The 16993-nt window shown below is 32.8% G+C and overlaps 2 protein-coding genes across 3 annotated transcripts; both read left to right on the top strand.

Annotated features, from left to right (window-relative positions):
* The first annotated feature begins 1281 nt into the window (after positions 1–1281).
* On the top strand, positions 1282–8978 carry ABCF5 (general control non-repressible 5). Its single transcript, XM_089718924.1, has 9 exons — positions 1282–2393; positions 2894–3235; positions 6157–6297; positions 6398–6577; positions 6699–6854; positions 7261–7362; positions 7440–7568; positions 7847–7951; positions 8574–8978. Exons 1-9 carry the CDS (start codon positions 1500–1502, stop codon positions 8667–8669), a joined length of 2145 nt encoding a protein of 714 aa, XP_089575050.1. The 5' UTR covers positions 1282–1499; the 3' UTR covers positions 8670–8978.
* A 556-nt stretch (positions 8979–9534) lies between these two features.
* Positions 9535–15718, top strand: LOC149497800 (programmed cell death 2 C-terminal domain-containing protein). Of its 2 annotated transcripts, XM_089718926.1 has the most exons (9): positions 9535–10235; positions 10313–10415; positions 10487–10570; positions 10653–10750; positions 10918–11210; positions 11502–11736; positions 14566–14770; positions 15336–15484; positions 15565–15718. In XM_089718926.1, the coding sequence occupies exons 2-8, from the start codon at positions 10320–10322 to the stop codon at positions 15459–15461; spliced, it is 1137 nt and encodes a 378-aa protein (XP_089575052.1). In that variant the 5' UTR covers positions 9535–10235; positions 10313–10319; the 3' UTR covers positions 15462–15484; positions 15565–15718. The 2 variants fall into 2 exon arrangements, with proteins under 2 accessions (XP_089575052.1, XP_089575051.1); XM_089718925.1 differs by having other exon boundaries at positions 9537–10235; positions 15336–15718.
* Positions 15719–16993: the final 1275 nt, after the last annotated feature.

The raw sequence follows: 16993 nt of genomic DNA, 5'->3' as shown, positions 1-16993 counted from the left end.
ATGCACCACAGAATTATAATTTTCAAGAGGCGTTATCTGTTTCCGTGGCCACAAAATATTCAGAAACAGAAAGAAAAGATCATTAGCTTTTGCTTCATAAGACACCAATTTGGCCTAAATAACGAAAATGCCATCGCTCTAGTATTGAAAGGTTTAATTGAGGATGTAGAAAAAAAAAAACACGAAAATTTAAAATTGGTTTTTATTTTTATTTTTATTTTTTCAATTGTGTTCAACAAGATCTAATTATCTAAAATTAATTTTAGGTCCGGGAATATTTAATTTTTTTTTTAAATTCATCCAATTAAATTTAAATTTAATTTAATTTTACCAATAAAGTATTGGATAAATGGTAATTAATATCAATCTCTATAACAATAATAATTCTCAAAAAAACGGACTTTGTTGATGTTTTATAACTTGAGGAGGATAACACTGCACCTCCTCCTAGTTATATAAAAAAAATTGACATTTTTTTGTATTATTCTTTAGTTGTTGAATTTTATTTTTGAATCAATTAAATTCAATTTTCATAAAAAGAGTAAAAAATTATTCATATATTTCAACAAAAATTTCATTATTTGTTATCATAAACGATAATATTCAGACATTTTATTTTTTAAGTGACAAATAGTATTTTATTTTTTAATACTGAAATTCTAAAAATTAATTTTCATTCTAAATATAAAAAAATTTGTGAAATAAAATACGATTAAATTCAATTTATCTAAAATTTTAGATTTTTAATATAGAGTAATTCATTTTCTAATTTTAGAAGTAAAAAGATCTAAATGGAACTGCAAATTTTATTTTGTTTAACTTGTGATTAATTGAGCAATTTCACACTATTTTACACATTTATTAAAATTAATTTTTGTTAATTAAAATAATTATTCAAACTCATATTATATATTTGAGGATAGTCTAATTTTAATAAAAAAATAAAGTAAAATACTTTACAATTAAATCAGTCCTGTCAATTTTTAATAGTATGAATATCATAAATAAAATTTTAACGTCCTATACCACAAGCTAGGCAGTTGACCAATAAATCACTAATTCAACAATTGAGCTATGTTATTGTTACAAATTGTGCCAAATTTCAAAGCGAGGAGACTAAAATATGTACATTAGAATTTTCTAAATAGCTTGTAATTTGTAACGGAATAATGGCAAGAATGATAATACTGCAAATTATAGTGTCAAATTACCAATAAAAAGGAAAGCTATAAATTAATTTGACTCTAAAATGCAAAACATTTAAAACCGATAAATAAATAAGGAAAAGGAAAAAAAAGGAATTTTCATGGACGCCTGTTGATTTCATTTGGCCATTACATCAAACACCTTCTCTTCTTCCACAGTTATCATTGTTAATGGGCTGAGACTCTCTGAGCTTGCTTCGTTTACTTCACAGAGGCTCTCCGAGATAATCTTATCTCTTGCCCAAATTTTTCTATACTATTTCTTCACTTTCTTGTTTTTCCCAGTAACCAAACATGGAATTATCCACAAAATTCCACCGCTTAGACCTCCACTCTTCTGTCTTCACCGGTTCACCTCTGCTTGATACCAGAATATCTTCTCTCCCGTCCCGTTTGAAAAAAAACTCAGGTCCCGTAATCACAAAACCTATTAAAAACAATCCTAATTCCTTAAAATTTGCCGTTCCTTTTAGTTGTAGAAGAAGAAGTTTTAAAATCACAGCCCGGTTATCCACTGCTGATGTTGAAACGTCGGTTGTCGAGCCCGAAACAGATATTGAGTCATTGTTTTCGAGCAATTCTGATAATCAATTCGATCAGAAATGGGGAGACAAGCGATCGAATTCCGGGGCTTCGGGCATTTCTTCGGGTGTTAAGCTTGAAAACATAAGCAAGAGCTATAAAGGAGTTACCGTATTGAAAAATGTATCATGGGAAGTGAAAAAAGGGGAAAAAGTAGGATTGGTAGGTGTAAATGGGGCAGGGAAAACGACGCAGTTGAGGATTATTACTGGCCAGGAAGAACCCGATTCTGGAAATGTAATTAGGGCGAAACCCAATATGAAAATTGCGTTTTTGAGTCAAGAATTTGAGGTTTCTTTGAGTAGGACTGTGAAAGAGGAGTTCATGAGTGCATTTAAAGAAGAAATGGAGATCGCTGGGAGGTTGGAGAAGGTAGAAAAGGCGATTGAGAGGTCAGTGGAGGATTTGGAGTTAATGGGGAGATTATTAGATGAATTAGATTTATTACAGAGGAGAGCACAGGCTGTGGACTTAGATGAAGTTGATGCAAAGGTTAGTAAGTTGATGCCTGAGCTTGGATTTGCCCCTGAGGATTCGGATAGGTTGGTTGCATCTTTCAGTAGTGGGTGGCAGATGAGGATGTCACTTGGAAAGATTATACTGCAGGTATAATAATAATATATTATTATCTTTAATGATATAGTAGATGTTGAATATTGAATGATGGTGATGGTCTCTCAATGAGATTGTTAGTCATTGAGCATTTTTTTCCCCAATTTGGGACCATGTTTGGCTATCTTGCTTCAATTATTATTGGTGTTTAGCATAAATTCTTTCAATCTGGAAGGAGTATTAAGTTGATGGATGAAGCATAGTTATAACCGAAAATGAGGCTACAACTTTTCTTTTTGTTGTAACTATCTGGTTTAAGCAACTCATATTGAGATATGAAGTGACAAACGAAGATATCCTGTTACTGGCCTAGTAACCTAGTGTAGTGTTGCCTCACAATGCAGGAGCTCAGGGTTCAAATCTTAGCAATCCCCATCCTGTTTAAGAATTTTTCAATATATACCAAAAAAGATAAAAACAAGGATAGCTTGTGGTTGATTTTTTATACATTAATGATCGATGGTTGACTTAAGTGTTCGTCTACTCTTTGGCAGGACCCCGATTTGTTACTTTTGGATGAACCTACAAATCACCTTGACCTTGACACAATTGAGTGGCTTGAAGGTTATCTCCAGAAGCAAGATGTGCCAATGGTCATCATATCTCATGACAGGGCCTTTCTTGATCAACTATGTACGAAAATTGTGGAGACTGAGATGGGTGTGGCTAGGACATTTGAAGGAAATTATTCTCAGTTCCTTGTGTCCAAGGCAGCATGGATTGAAGCTCAATACGCTGCTTGGGAGAAGCAGCAAAAGGAAATTGAGCAAACAAAGGACTTGATAAGCAGGTTGAGTGCAGGAGCAAATTCTGGTCGCGCTTCTTCTGCTGAGAAGGTACTAGGATCATTTAGTTTCATTTCTTTGCAAATGAAATATGTTTTTCTTGGATATTACTCAAACATATATGGTTAATATTTAGTGAGCGAACATATGTCAGCGTTTGTGAAGGTTTTAATCAGATTTATTTTCTTGAACTACTGAAATGATGCAATTATAGTAAGCTTAAATATGTTGGCATTCATGAAGGTTTTAATCAGATGGACTTCTTGCAGTTACTGAAATGATGCTATTATAGTATTTACTATAGGCTTAATGCATAATTGTGTCCATAGACTTTACAGTTTTATCTGTATGGCACCTTAAACTTGTGAGAGACCAGTTATGCCCTTGAATTTACAAATTTTGTTAACATTGCGCCCTTCCACATCGGCAATAGCTTGCATGTTTTTAAAACATGCTTAAGTGCGTGAAATCCCTAAGAACGCCCTTTCGTGTCAATTATCAAGAAGCATATTGCTTCTTCATATCTGCCTTCTCTTACTATGTCCTCTCTTTCTTCTCTCTCTTTTTAATATATATCCACACTCTCTTTCTCCTTTTCTGTCAGTTTCATTTCTTCGAAAATGAAATCTTTTTGTGTTGGATATTATTCAAACATATATAGTTAATATTTACTGAGCTAATTTTTGTTGGCATTTGTTTTAATCAGATGGACTTCTTGAAGTTACTAAAATGATGCGGTTATCGTATTAACGTTGGCTTAATCCATAATCATGTCCTTGAACTTTGCATTTTATTTGTATGACACCTTAAACTTTGTGAGAGACAAGTTATGCCCCTGAAATTACAAATTTCGTCAACATCGTGCCTTTCCATGTTGGCAATAGCTAGTGTGTTTTTCAAACACGCTTAAGTGCGTGAAGTCCCTAATCAATTCCATCGTGTAATTATCAAGAAGCATATTGCTTCTTCATATCTTCCTTCTCTTAGTCTCTCTTCTTCATATCTATCTACTCTCTCTCCCCTTTTCTTTCAGCATAATTTCTTTGAAAATGAAATATTCTTGTCTTGTATATTATTCAAACGTATATAGTTAATATTTATTGATCTAATATATGTTAGCATTTATGAAGGTTTTAATTAGATGGATTTCCTGAAGTTATGGAAATGATGCAATTATAGTATTAATATAGGCTTAATGCATAATTCCCTGAACTTTGCAGTTTTATCCGTGTGGCACCTTAAACTTTTTGAGAGACCAGATATTCCCTTGAAATTACGAATTTTGTTGATATCTTGCCCTTCCATGTTGGCAATGGTTTTCATGTCTTTCAAACACGCTTAAGCGCGTGAAGTCCCTAAGGAATGCCATCATGTCAATTATCAAAAAGCATATTGTTTCTTCATATCTACCTTCTCTTACTCTCTCCCTCTCTTTCTTCTGTCTCTTTTCTATATCTATCTATTCTATCTCTCCTTTTCTCTCTTCTTCTTTCTATCCATTGGCTCTTTCTCTCTCGATCAAATTCTTGTTGGTTGTTTTGGATAAATCTCTCTGTCATGCAAATTAAATCCTCAATTTCTCTCCTCTATTTGTACGATGTTTGGGTGGAAATTCAAGGTAAACTTCTGCTTTCTCTTAGTCTTAACTCTTGATCTTATATTTATTCTTCACTTTCTTATTTTTTCAAACGTATTTTTTTTTAATATATCAAGAGAAGTACTTAAAATTTGTAGATGATAGATTTTTGGTGGCTTTTAAACAGAGATTGATGATGGGTTTTTTGGTCAAATTTTTATATTTTTTTTATATTACTATTTCTGATTTTTCTATATATATTTTTATATATATTTTATATTAATATTTACAATTTTTACTGAAATGGGTTTCAAGCTTATTGGGGCTGAAAGTGTACATGGATTCTTCAAAACCAGGGTTTTCATAAGTGCTATTGAAGGGAAATTCTGTTGAATTAAAAAAGTTCTATATGGAGAAAAAGGACCTGATGTAGTCCATGTTGATTATTTAACTTTTTTTTGTTGCACTTCTTTGTGCTTGCATTTTCGTTGGTCATCTTCTTGAGAAGAATTGATGGATGATTTAGTCAATTATTCCTTGCCATTCTGAGTTGCTCTATATTTTATTGCTAAGATGGTTGGCTTTTGATTATGATACTGAAGTTTTAATTTATGTCTTAAAACTTCAGGGGCATACTTACTCTCTTGCAAAATTTGGGGGGCCACATGGTTAAAACTATAAAGTGCGGGGGCACATTTATGCTTTATGTCTATTAGTATAACAGTTTCTTTATTTAATAATTTATCTTCTAGAGGCAGCATCTTGATCTTAACATCTTTTGCAACCGGTCTTCTGCTAAACCTTCAAAGTCTTTATGCATGATGCCTTTAATTTCACACCCTTCAGTAACTAAGATACAAGTCCAGAAACTCCATATGATGAGGATCAAATTTCATTACTGGCTACTGGTTTTCTCATAGACTATATTTCTAGTATATTTTCTTTACCAAAAACTTTACACATAGGAATAGAATGAGGGGTCCTCAGTTGCTTTTGGCTGTATCTCGTTCCGGTCACCCCTTCCTTGTTTCACTTACGTTTGCCTGGTAGTGGATGAATATAATGTGACAATTTCAAATAAAATGCTGCTCTTCCTGCCCATCTCCCAACTAGATCATATTAACATCTTTGTCTAGGTAAAATCCTTTGACAGAAGTATGAATGAATTGTAACTTATTAGTGAAATAAAACTTATATGTTGTGGTGTGTTTTCTTTTTCCTCTTTTGACATTGTCAACTATAGATTTGGCTTTGTAATTACCACTGGGAGTGATTTATTCATTGCAATAATGTGGCAACTGCAATTGTATTCCTGGCTGCTTGAATTCTTCACCTACCTTCCTTTTTTCTTCGTTTTTTTTTTCTAAAACTTTTTGGACATGTCTACTAATAATAGAAACTGGAGAGGCTTCAAGAAGAAGATCAAATAGAGAAGCCATTTCAACGAAAGCAAATGAAGATCAGGTTTCCGGAGCGTGGAAGAAGTGGAAGAACTGTTGTAACAATTAAGAATTTGGAATTCAGTTATGAGGATAAGGTTAGTTGCATTGCAGGTGGTGTTATTTTGCATATTGATTTTTCTATTTCCTGATAATATTCTGCACTTTGTTGATAATCTCAGTGTGCTCTTTGTCTAGACACTGTTTAACAGAACAAATCTTACAATTGAAAGAGGTGAGAAAATTGCCATTATTGGCCCAAATGGATGTGGAAAGAGTACTTTACTGAAACTTATAATGGGCTTGGAGAAGCCGCAAGCGGGTGAAATTGTACTTGGCGAGCATAATGTATTACCCAACTATTTTGAGCAGAACCAGGTTTGCACAGTTGCCGATCAGATTTTAATTTAATCTTGTATTTCAGTTATCCACTATTTGTTGTCAATTTTGATTGTTATCATATGCATATGAACTGAGTTTGATCTACTTCTCTTTTAAGGCTGAGGCACTGGATTTAGAGAAAACTGTGCTTCAAACATTGGAAGAAGTTGCAGAGGAGTGGAGAATTGATGATATAAAGGGACTCCTTGGCCGTTGTAATTTCAAGGCTGATATGCTTGATAGAAAGGTTTCCCTTTTGAGTGGTGGTGAGAAGGTAAACTAAACTGGCACACTTTAATTTCAAATCTCTGTTCAGTTACACACTCTCTAGAAGTTCTGGTTTTACAAAATTACTCTGTGAACTGTTTGTTGAAGCTTTCTTATATTAACTCCTGGACATCAGTTTGTAGACAAGTGTAACTTACATTGTTGACAGGACCATTATCAGAAGCTTAAAGACTATTGAATGTTGATTATGCTGTCAATAATTGATGGAATGACATTATTATTTTTTCGGAGAAGCAATATTTTTATTATTGATTTGCATTAATGGCTCTAATCATTCTTTATCTTCATTTTTTTAATAAATGATTTCTTTGTCATTGTTGTTTATCACTCTTTAATATGTTCCCCTTTCAATAAGGGTTCGACTTTGAATGTAGTGTTTCTGTTCCATTCAGGCACGTCTAGCATTTTGCAAATTCATGGTAAAACCTTCAACTTTGCTTGTTTTGGATGAGCCAACCAATCATTTGGATATACCTTCAAAAGAGATGCTTGAGGTTTGTTTTTTCCTTATTTATTTTTATTATTATACATTTAAATGCTGTGGCCAATTTGTGTGTGATTGTCACTTCAGGAGGCAATATCAGAATATAAGGGCACTGTCATTACAGTCTCTCATGATCGATACTTCATAAAGCAAATAGTTAATAGAGTAATTGAAATTAAAGGTGGCCAGCTGCAGGATTATGCAGGCGACTACAATGTAAGCTTGCCCTTCTTCTTTCCCTGGTTACATCTCTCTTTTTCTTTTGTATTTTGTTTTTATTCATTTATACTTCTCACTGGATGACATATTCTCTGGCATGTATCCAGATATTATAACAAAAGGATATATGTTCATGTAGGTCTGAGTTTCTAGTTTTAAAATTTGCATGCACCTGAGATGAGGCAATCACTTATTTTCCTAGAGCATTACTTGGTTCTATCACTTAAAACAGTGCTGCTAACTGGTGTTTTGACCCAAAATTTCTCACATCACAGTATTATTTGGAGAAAAACCTTGAAGCAAGGGAAAGGGAACTTGAACGCGAGGCAGAACTGGAGGAAAAGGCTCCTAAAGTGAAGGCCAAATCAAAGATGTCAAAGGTAAGTTTTATACATGTTGATTTTTTGCATTACAAAGTAGGTATGGTGTTAAGGAACTGCCCAATTCGATCTGAACCTTGTCTAATGAAATCATAAATTGCAGTTTTATGTAAATGGCAATTTGATTCAATTTAAGTAATTATATAAATTGAAAAGTCAATTTATGGATTTTACCTTCTAAACCAAACTAAATCATCATATAACACATGTAAAATTATGCTTTTTCCATATGAATATTTTGAATTTTTGATATTTTGTCGTGTAATTAATTAAAAATTAGAAAAGCAATTTTGATGTTAATATTTTGAGTTTTAAAATGACTAATACCTTTTTAATTTTCGATAAGTTATAAATTAAACCTGATGTTGGATAAATAGTAAACTAAAATTTTGAAATCCAATAAACTGTCCAAATTGCCTAAACTGAACCAACTGTGTAATACAGTTTGGATGGTTTGAATACACATGGTGGTTAGATTTGCTTTTGATTTTTTGAAACCGAATTATTCGGTTCAGTTGAAGTATGTCCTCAAATCCGAGACCAAAACCAAACTGCAGAGGCCCTACTAGGTTGGATAATTACATTGTTCATGGAGTAGCCTTACCTTTTTATTCGTGAACAGGCTGAGAAGGCGGCAAAGAAGAAACAAAAAGTGCAGGCATTTCAGGCTGCAAAACAAAAATCTAAAGGGCTGAAGAATTCTAAGAGATGGAACTAAGAAATGAATGATTCTGCAAATTGACTGAAAGTTATACTCAATTGAAAGTAATCTTTTACCTTGTACAGAGCGTAGGAGAAGGAGGTTGGTTCTGACCCATTTTCAGCAAGGTACTTGACCATTAATGTAAATAATAATGATAGCATTGCGGGTTTTGATGAGGGTTTTAGTAACCACATCGTGGTATTTTAGTTGGAGCATATACTTAGTTTGCAATGTAAGATCAAAAATTTAAACTGTGATTCTTTTCTCTTTAGTATTTATATATATATTGATATTCTTAATTAATTTAAATATATTTTAATCTAATTCTGTATTTTCAATTTACAGCTTTTTATAATTTATTTTCCAGTTATATCCATTTATAATTTAAAGTAAGTACCAGTAACAATACTAAAATTTTAAACCATTTATCGTTGTTTATAATTGCTACGTAAAATTGCCAATTTTGTTGACTTGGATTTCCTTTTTTGCACATTGCATGTATAAATTAGGGGCTGAAAAATTAGATTTAGGAATTGGGATGAATTTTATTTTGAGATCATTTCATTATATAAAAATAGAAATAAATATATAAAAATAGCATCGCTAGGTAAAATGTAATACAAATTCATTGTATAAAAATTTATAATTTAATATTATATAAAAAAATTGAATGAGTAGTAACGCGGCCATAAAAAAAAGTTAATGAAACAAGTCAATACAGAAATCAAACGATACAAGAACAAATCAAATAAAACCCAATGAGATAATCACTTGCAATTCTAAAAATTCAAATTTAGAAAACATTAAAGCCAAGCAAAGCACTTCATATTTGAAATCGCAAACCCTGATGATATGTTTGGGAAGATGGATGAAGGAAAATAAGGATGTAAAATGACACTATTTATTTTTCTCTAAAATGGAGAGAAAATTAGGTCAGAAGAGGGTAAAATAACTCCTTCGTATTTTTCATTCAAGCCAAACAAAGAATTTTGAATTCCAATATATTTTTATATTTTTTCACCGCTATTTTACATTCATTCATATTTCGCACCCACTCAAATAAAACATTAATTTGCTGATCAATTGCTAAATGGGAAGCGATGATTTAAATGTGACCTAATCTTCACACGCGACAAAGAAATAGGGAAGAGAGAGCGATTCGAGTCGGAGAAAGAGTGTGGAGCATAATTACATTGCTTCTGCAAACTTTTCTTAGTGTAGAGTCCGCTCTTTTGCAAGGTTTAGCTCGTTTAAAAACCTCCCATTAGATAATCAGTAAATTGTTGGTGTTAAGCTCTGGGTTTAAGGCTTCCTTGTATTAATCTATATTTAGACTTTACTAAAACAGTGAAGTAATAGTTGAGTTGCGCCCTGGAGTAATTATCCGATAAAGACAGTAAATTTGAATTCATGGGAAATAAGCCTAGACCAGTTTTTCCCTATAATAAAGCGGTTGTGTAGTACGCCGTTCGCACTTCTCACTTCTGAGACGAAGTAGTTGGTGCTGTAACCTGCAGCCAGACCAGTATCAATTTGGAGTTTCAATTATATCTTCAAAGGATTGCTCTTTACTCTCAAAAGGTAAACAATCTAATTCTCTTTCCTATGACTTCATTTGATTCTTTTCAGTTCATTGACAATGTTATGTGTTGTTTCAGTTGTAAAATGATAGGTAGAGGGCTACTGGGCATGCCTGGACCTTGGGCTGATAATAATCGTGAGCCATCTGATCATTATACATCAAAAATTGGCGGACTTCCTGTGAGTAAAATCTCATGATTTTTTTTTTTAAATAACTGTTTTTATATTATTTATTCTTCTTATGATAATAGGACTGGCCTTTTTCCCAAGAGGGATTAGCACCTAATTTGGTTAACTGTGGTTCTTGTGGAAGAAAGCTATGTCTCGTTGCTCAGGTTCTTACTTTCTTGAAACCTTTTTTTATTTTTTTTCAAGAATATATTGTTTGAGAATGCAATAGTTTTTTCCCCTCTCTAGGTCTATGCACCAATTTCTAATGGAAGCTTGAAGATTGAAGATCGTCTTGTTTTGGTTTTCGGTTGTATAAGGCCAGAATGTGAGAGTACTCCACTAAGGTCTTAATATCTCAGATTGTATGTTTTCTTTATGTGTGTACTGAATTGATGGGGTATTTGAATTTGATAACATGTTGGTTTTTAATGATTTTTTGCTTGACATATAAATTTCAAATTCACCTTCTTTTTCATTAATATATTTTGCTTGAATTTCTGATGAACTGCAGCTGGCGTGCTGTTCGCCTTCAGAAATTGGATGATGAAAGAGAGCAGTCCTCTTCAAGTTCTCAAGAAGTGGTATCTGTAACTACACCCGTTTCAGTTTCAAAAACCAACTGGCTGGGGGATCTTGATGGTGAAAGTGATGAGGATATGGATCTTGAGGCTTTGAGTAAAGCACTTTCTGAAGCTGGAAGTTTGGCTTCAAATTCCAAGAAATCACACAAGAAAGAGCAACCTGGTGTTGTCAATTCGTCGCCTTTAAATCTAAGGACAAGCATGGTAGACAAGGACTCACCTGGTAAAGTTCTTTTCTTTGTTGTGTTTTAATAATTTGGCATCTGCTTGAGCTTCTTCCTTTTTGTACAATGTATTGTCTAAGTGTAGAACCGTGTGGTCTTCTTGTTTGCTGTTGTTACTTAGACTTTCTTCTTGCCCATGCTTAAGGCAATATAATTTTTCTGCTTGCTTTTCCGATTTTTTGAATTCTTGTCAATTGGCATTTGACTATTCCCTTAGATTTTTCACAAGTGATGGATAGTATTGTGTTAATAGTTTCTGTGTTTTTGTTCATCTTATTCGGTGATTGCAGTGGTTCCTTGTTTTTACATTTATACTCAGGAAGAGCCATTATCAGGAGATGTTACTTCTTTGTGCTCAAATTACTCTAGTCTTTCGATGAAGGAGAAACAAAGTGATGATGATGATCAAGAACGAGAAGAATCATGGGGAGCTGAAGTTTATGAATATGATAAAGCTTTAACTGCTGACAGGACGTACCTCAAATTCATGAAAAGGTTGGATGCTAACCCAGAGCAATGCTTCAGGTATTGAGCCTCTTGAAAATAGTTCCTGAGTTGCATAATATTTGAATGTGATAATAGCTTAAAAGGAATTATTATGGATGGATTGTTCTCCTCTACAGTTATTTCATTTTATGGTCTTTCTCAAACCACTCAAGGGCTCCTTGAACATAAAAAACTCAGGGTATATGCTGTGGCCAGCATTTTTGCAACAAGATCAAAATCTTGAATCTTAGCAATTTGCTAAGGTCTTTCTAGCTTTATTTAGAAAACCTTGGACAGATGGACTAATATTATCTTTCATCCCCTCCTTTTCCATATTTCCCCAGGATTTTATTGCACATAATCTGTATTTAGTAGGGCTACTTGGATTAGGTCTCTTGCTTAGGAGCGTAATTAAATTCTTGTATTTTTATCAATTAGCTAATCATAGTTATTAAAGGCGCGCCTTACTTAAGGCTGAAGGGCTTGCGCCTCAACAGTCTTGAGGCGGGTGACTTCACTCAGGCTATCGCCTCTGGGTAGAGGCGTGCGCCTTTTTTGCACCTAAGGCTCGAGAAAGGCGCGCCTTTCTGTTTTTTGTTTTCCAGAGCAAATCACCTAGTTTTTTTTTTTTTTTTTTTTTTTTTTTTTTTTTTTTTTCATTATAAAGCTATCTAGCAACATTAGCTTACATAAAATAAGTAAATAAATATAAAAGAAATAAAATGCAACACAAGAACTGGTGATGTGCTTTGTGATCCAACCTCCACTCCTTCATCTAGCACTCACCTCTTGCAATCTAGTCTTTAGCACCATTCCATCCAGATATAACTCTTTCAATTTTTCCTCCTATATTTGCTTTCTATTTTTTTTTTCTTTTTTTCATTTTTTTGATTATACTCTTTTTTGTCTTAACTTTAATATCTTAAAATATAACTTTTCATGTTGCCGTTTTTGTCTGATTTATGTGTGTTTCTTTCCATATTTTCTACTTTTTTCTTTTTTTTTTTTATTGATATCATAAAATATATTTTTCAGATTTATGTATTTTATCCTTTTATTTATTTATTTTTTTTTGCACCTCACTTCACTCAGGTGCGCGCCTTCCCCTGGAGGCTAGCGCTAGGCTCCAGCAGCCAGCCCTTTGCGCCTTAGTGTGCCTTGCGCCTTTAATTACTAAAACTAGAAATTAATTGAAAACCAAACTTATGAATTTCTTTTTTTTATTTGGGTTTCTTTTTGCTTAAGTGTGATACATTGGTGATGGAGAATGCTAAACCGGGAAGAGGTAGACTCAGAATCACATGGAGTAGGGTTGTCACAAAAGATCTTCTATCTCTTGACATTAGTGTGGATTTGGCTATGGACAGAGCAAACTGGAGGCTAGGGATTTATAACAGACCCACCTAGTTTGGGATTAGGCTTAGTTGTTGTTACGGGTAAGCAAAACGCGGTACAACTGAATATCCGAACCAGACTCACAATTTTCGGTTTGGTTTGTTTGCCATGTAAATAAGTTTTTGGCTTGGGTTAGTTACTTATAAATAATAACTTGGTTATTTGGTTGCAGTGGTGGTTAGTTGTAAAAAAATAGCTGTTATACCCCAAATAACCAGATTAACACTTGAACCATAGTTGCCTCAGGAATACAAAATTGGAGATGGGAAATACAACTATTAAATAGTTTCAGTTTGGATATTCCCTTATGATCGGTTCGGATTAACCGTCCAAAAATAGAAATCCAGACTTTCGGGTGGTTGCGGTTTTCCATCATAAAACAGCATACAATCTGGTTCGGCTACTTTTGGTTTTGTATTAAATACAATTTGGCGGTTACTGGATTTGTAAAATTCAGCTATATTCAGCTTGAGTAATTCGGTTTGAATTGGTTCAGATTAATCGAATGCTCGCCCCTAGTTGTTGTTGGATTTTTTGGCTTAAAATCCAGTTTTCACCCTGTGTTGTTCCAAATGCTAGGAATTCTTTCTTTTTTCTTTTTTATAATGTTAGCACTGTATTACCAATGGAAGTTCCCCAATTTATTGCTGCTTTGACCCTTCATCTTACCTTGAAAATATGTGTCCAGCACTTACTCATGGACAAGTGTATGGATGTGAGACACCCCAAAATAATGGAAAATTTGTAGAGGTAGATGTTGGGTTTGTATGTCCAATCTCAGTTAATTCTCCACAAGTCTAACACAGTATCGCAACTTATGAAGGATTACTGGGTTGCTTAGGCACATGGTTGCTGAGTGTTCTTTTGACAGTTCATCTACATTTTACCTGTTTTTAACTTTCCTCAATTCAAAGGTTTAGGGTCTGGGTATTGAACCTGTGAAGCCATTGCCTCCACTTTCAACATGCACGGATAATGGTTGATCCATCCCAACTTTTTAACTCGTTATCATTATCCTTGTTATTAGTACCATTTTCATTATTATAATCATAGCAATTTTTTAATTGATATAGATCTCCTTGATGTTTGAAAAATTAGCTAATCTGCTAATCTATCAATTTGGCTTTTCATTTGAAGTGGTTCAAGAGTGTATGTTCCAAACACTTATCTGATTCTTAGATGTGTGTATTGTGATGCATTTTCAGAATCGCTAGATAGCTAAATGTATATGCACATGTGTTTGTGCACACACTTGTGCCCTGCAGACACATTTAAACATTACATAGAAATGGCTTTCTTTTTTTTTTTTGAAATAAATCAGTTTCTTATTAAGCCAGGTTTTTTACTGTTCTGTGATGCTAAAGGATATATTTTTTTTTTCCTGCACTCGTGTGGAATTTAATTTATCTCAGAACTAACCTGACCATCTCTTTTGCTTGATTTTGTTCGTCTTTGGCATTCCCATAACATCAGGTACTTGTATGGTGGTAAACCTCTACTAGCAACACCAGAGGTGGGAGACCCAGGGATGTGCAGTTTATGTGGTAGTTTGAGGCATTATGAGATGCAGCTGATGCCCCCATTAATATATTTTCTACAAGATGCTGTGGATGAATGTCAGAAACATGTACTAGAGAATTGGAACTGGATGACACTCCTTGTTTTCACTTGTTCAAAGGTGAGCTTTCAATTTTTGCTTGCTCTGGTGATAATTCCGGTTTCGTATGCATAAGCTAGTGTCATTGCTAAAATGGCTCGAGGCATTGGAGGTGCCACTTTAATCTGAGTCTGGGTTAATTTCAACCAGAGGCATTTAGTCATCTACTAAACCTATGGTATAGAATAATTTACACTTGGTTTCAATTATGCTGAGTTCTATAAAATTTAGTTTCAGAAATAAAATAAACATTTTTTATAAATATCAGACGTAGATACTTGAAATTCCAATCTTTTTGGAATTCAATTGTAAACAACTTAAATTTCAATTGGAGTCCAGCAGGATTTATGATGTAGTGGCCAAGTAGAGAAGTTCTGTGATCTGTACAATTGTATAACATTAAAGAAGAAAAAAGATATATCAAAATTTTCTACTATAATATGACAATGGTAACCTTGTTAAAGCAAAAATGAAAATCAAGTAATTTGTATGTGAAAAATTGAATACTTAATACGCTTAGAGACCTTGTTTATTTACTTTTAAGTGCTTGTGGGCAAAGACTCTCATATTTAATTGTCATTTACAGAGTTGTTCCAACTCTTCAAATGAAGAGAAATCGAGGACTGGTGGCTGGACAATGGCTGAGGAGGCTGTTTTAGTACAATTCGAGAAATCTTTGAATGAGTTGGCTCATCTTGCTTATTTCTCATGATCCGTGACAATATGAAATCAAAAGTATATTTCCAGATATTTTTGTTTTTGATGTAAAGGCTTTTTTCAAATATTGATATGATCCCTTGGCCTGGTTGCTGCAGAGTTTTTGTAGAGTTACAATTGTAAACTGAGGCAGGAGTTTTCCATGAGAATCAGGGCAGGAACCTGTGAATTTTGAGCTACCGTATTCGTATTTGTATTTGTAATATTCATATGCAAACTCGATTAAAATCTTATTATCTATACTTTTCCTAACTCCGAGTAAAGAACCCTTAAATGTATAGGATATTTGTAAATTTTAAACTATTGAAATTTAAACTTATTAAAAATAAATCTTTTACTAATAAGGAGTATATTATTCACAGGTATTCATAATCATCCGTGCCTTTATCAAACAATTAGAGTAGAACGGGATTCTAAAATACCCATCTCGCTTTTATCCCTAAATCGAAGATGTGCATTTTCATCCCAAAAATTATAACTGTATAAATCCAAATACTTGAATCGGGGGACTAGGTCGTGGATTGCCAGTCCAAATTTGCAGAATTCTAGTTTTGAATTGCTTGATTTTAATCAGACCTTGGAGGTATCAACTCTCAAATTCCCAGTAAATAGCTGGATGTACGATTTTAATTCAGTTGGAACTTGGAGTGGAACGATATTTTTCCAATCCCATTCCAAAAGATTATTTGTTGAAGGTTTATATGTACCGTTAAGATTGTTTTTTTAAATCAATAAATTCCGTTATGTTTTATTATTTGTATTAATTTGAAGTCGATTGATAAAATCCTAATATATGATTTTTGGAAAAAAATATAAATTATTAACATGACAATTGAATTATTAATAAAAGAAAAAAAAATACATCTTAATGCATAAACACTATTTAAAATTAATAAATTAAAAAATAATACTTCAATCTCTGATAAAGAAAAATAGTAAAGTCCAAATTCCCAAATACAATTCAAATTGTAGTCTGAAAATAACAAATTACAAAATGAAAGACCAAAAGACCTAACCAAAGTTTTCATATCCGGCCCAATCATTGACCAGTCAAAACAGAGGATCAAGGATTAAATGGATAATTAAGATTGAACTGTAATTTAATTAAACATATCTAAATAAAATAATTCACAGTTAATAAGATTTGTTAAACATAATATATGCAAATTAAAATGAAAAATCAGTAAGAGTAAATTAAAATGAATTGAAATTAGTAAAATTTATTAAAATAAAAATTATTTTAATGATTAAATTTCAAGCATTATAGTAAATAATTGAACATAACAGCTACATTTAATATTTTTAATTAATAAATAGTTAAAAGTTATAAATAGTAATAATTTTTATTTTAATAATATTAGTGGAATTTTAATTAATAGCTTATGCTCTCGATATATTTAATAAAATATATTTTAGACATTACAACAACAAACTCAAAACGAAGTTCATCCCAGTAATCATATTGATATAGCTTTTTTTTTTTTTTTTAAATCAGATTTAACAGTCTAATATATGGATATTTAGACA

Source organism: Jatropha curcas, chromosome 3, assembly GCF_041381405.1.
Source record: "Jatropha curcas cultivar XTBG-Jc1 chromosome 3, XTBG_Jcur_1.0, whole genome shotgun sequence".
In the NCBI taxonomy this organism is placed as follows: Eukaryota; Viridiplantae; Streptophyta; class Magnoliopsida; order Malpighiales; family Euphorbiaceae; genus Jatropha; species Jatropha curcas.
Note: the sequence above shows the minus strand (reverse complement) of the source record. Positions and strands in the feature narration are given on the sequence as shown.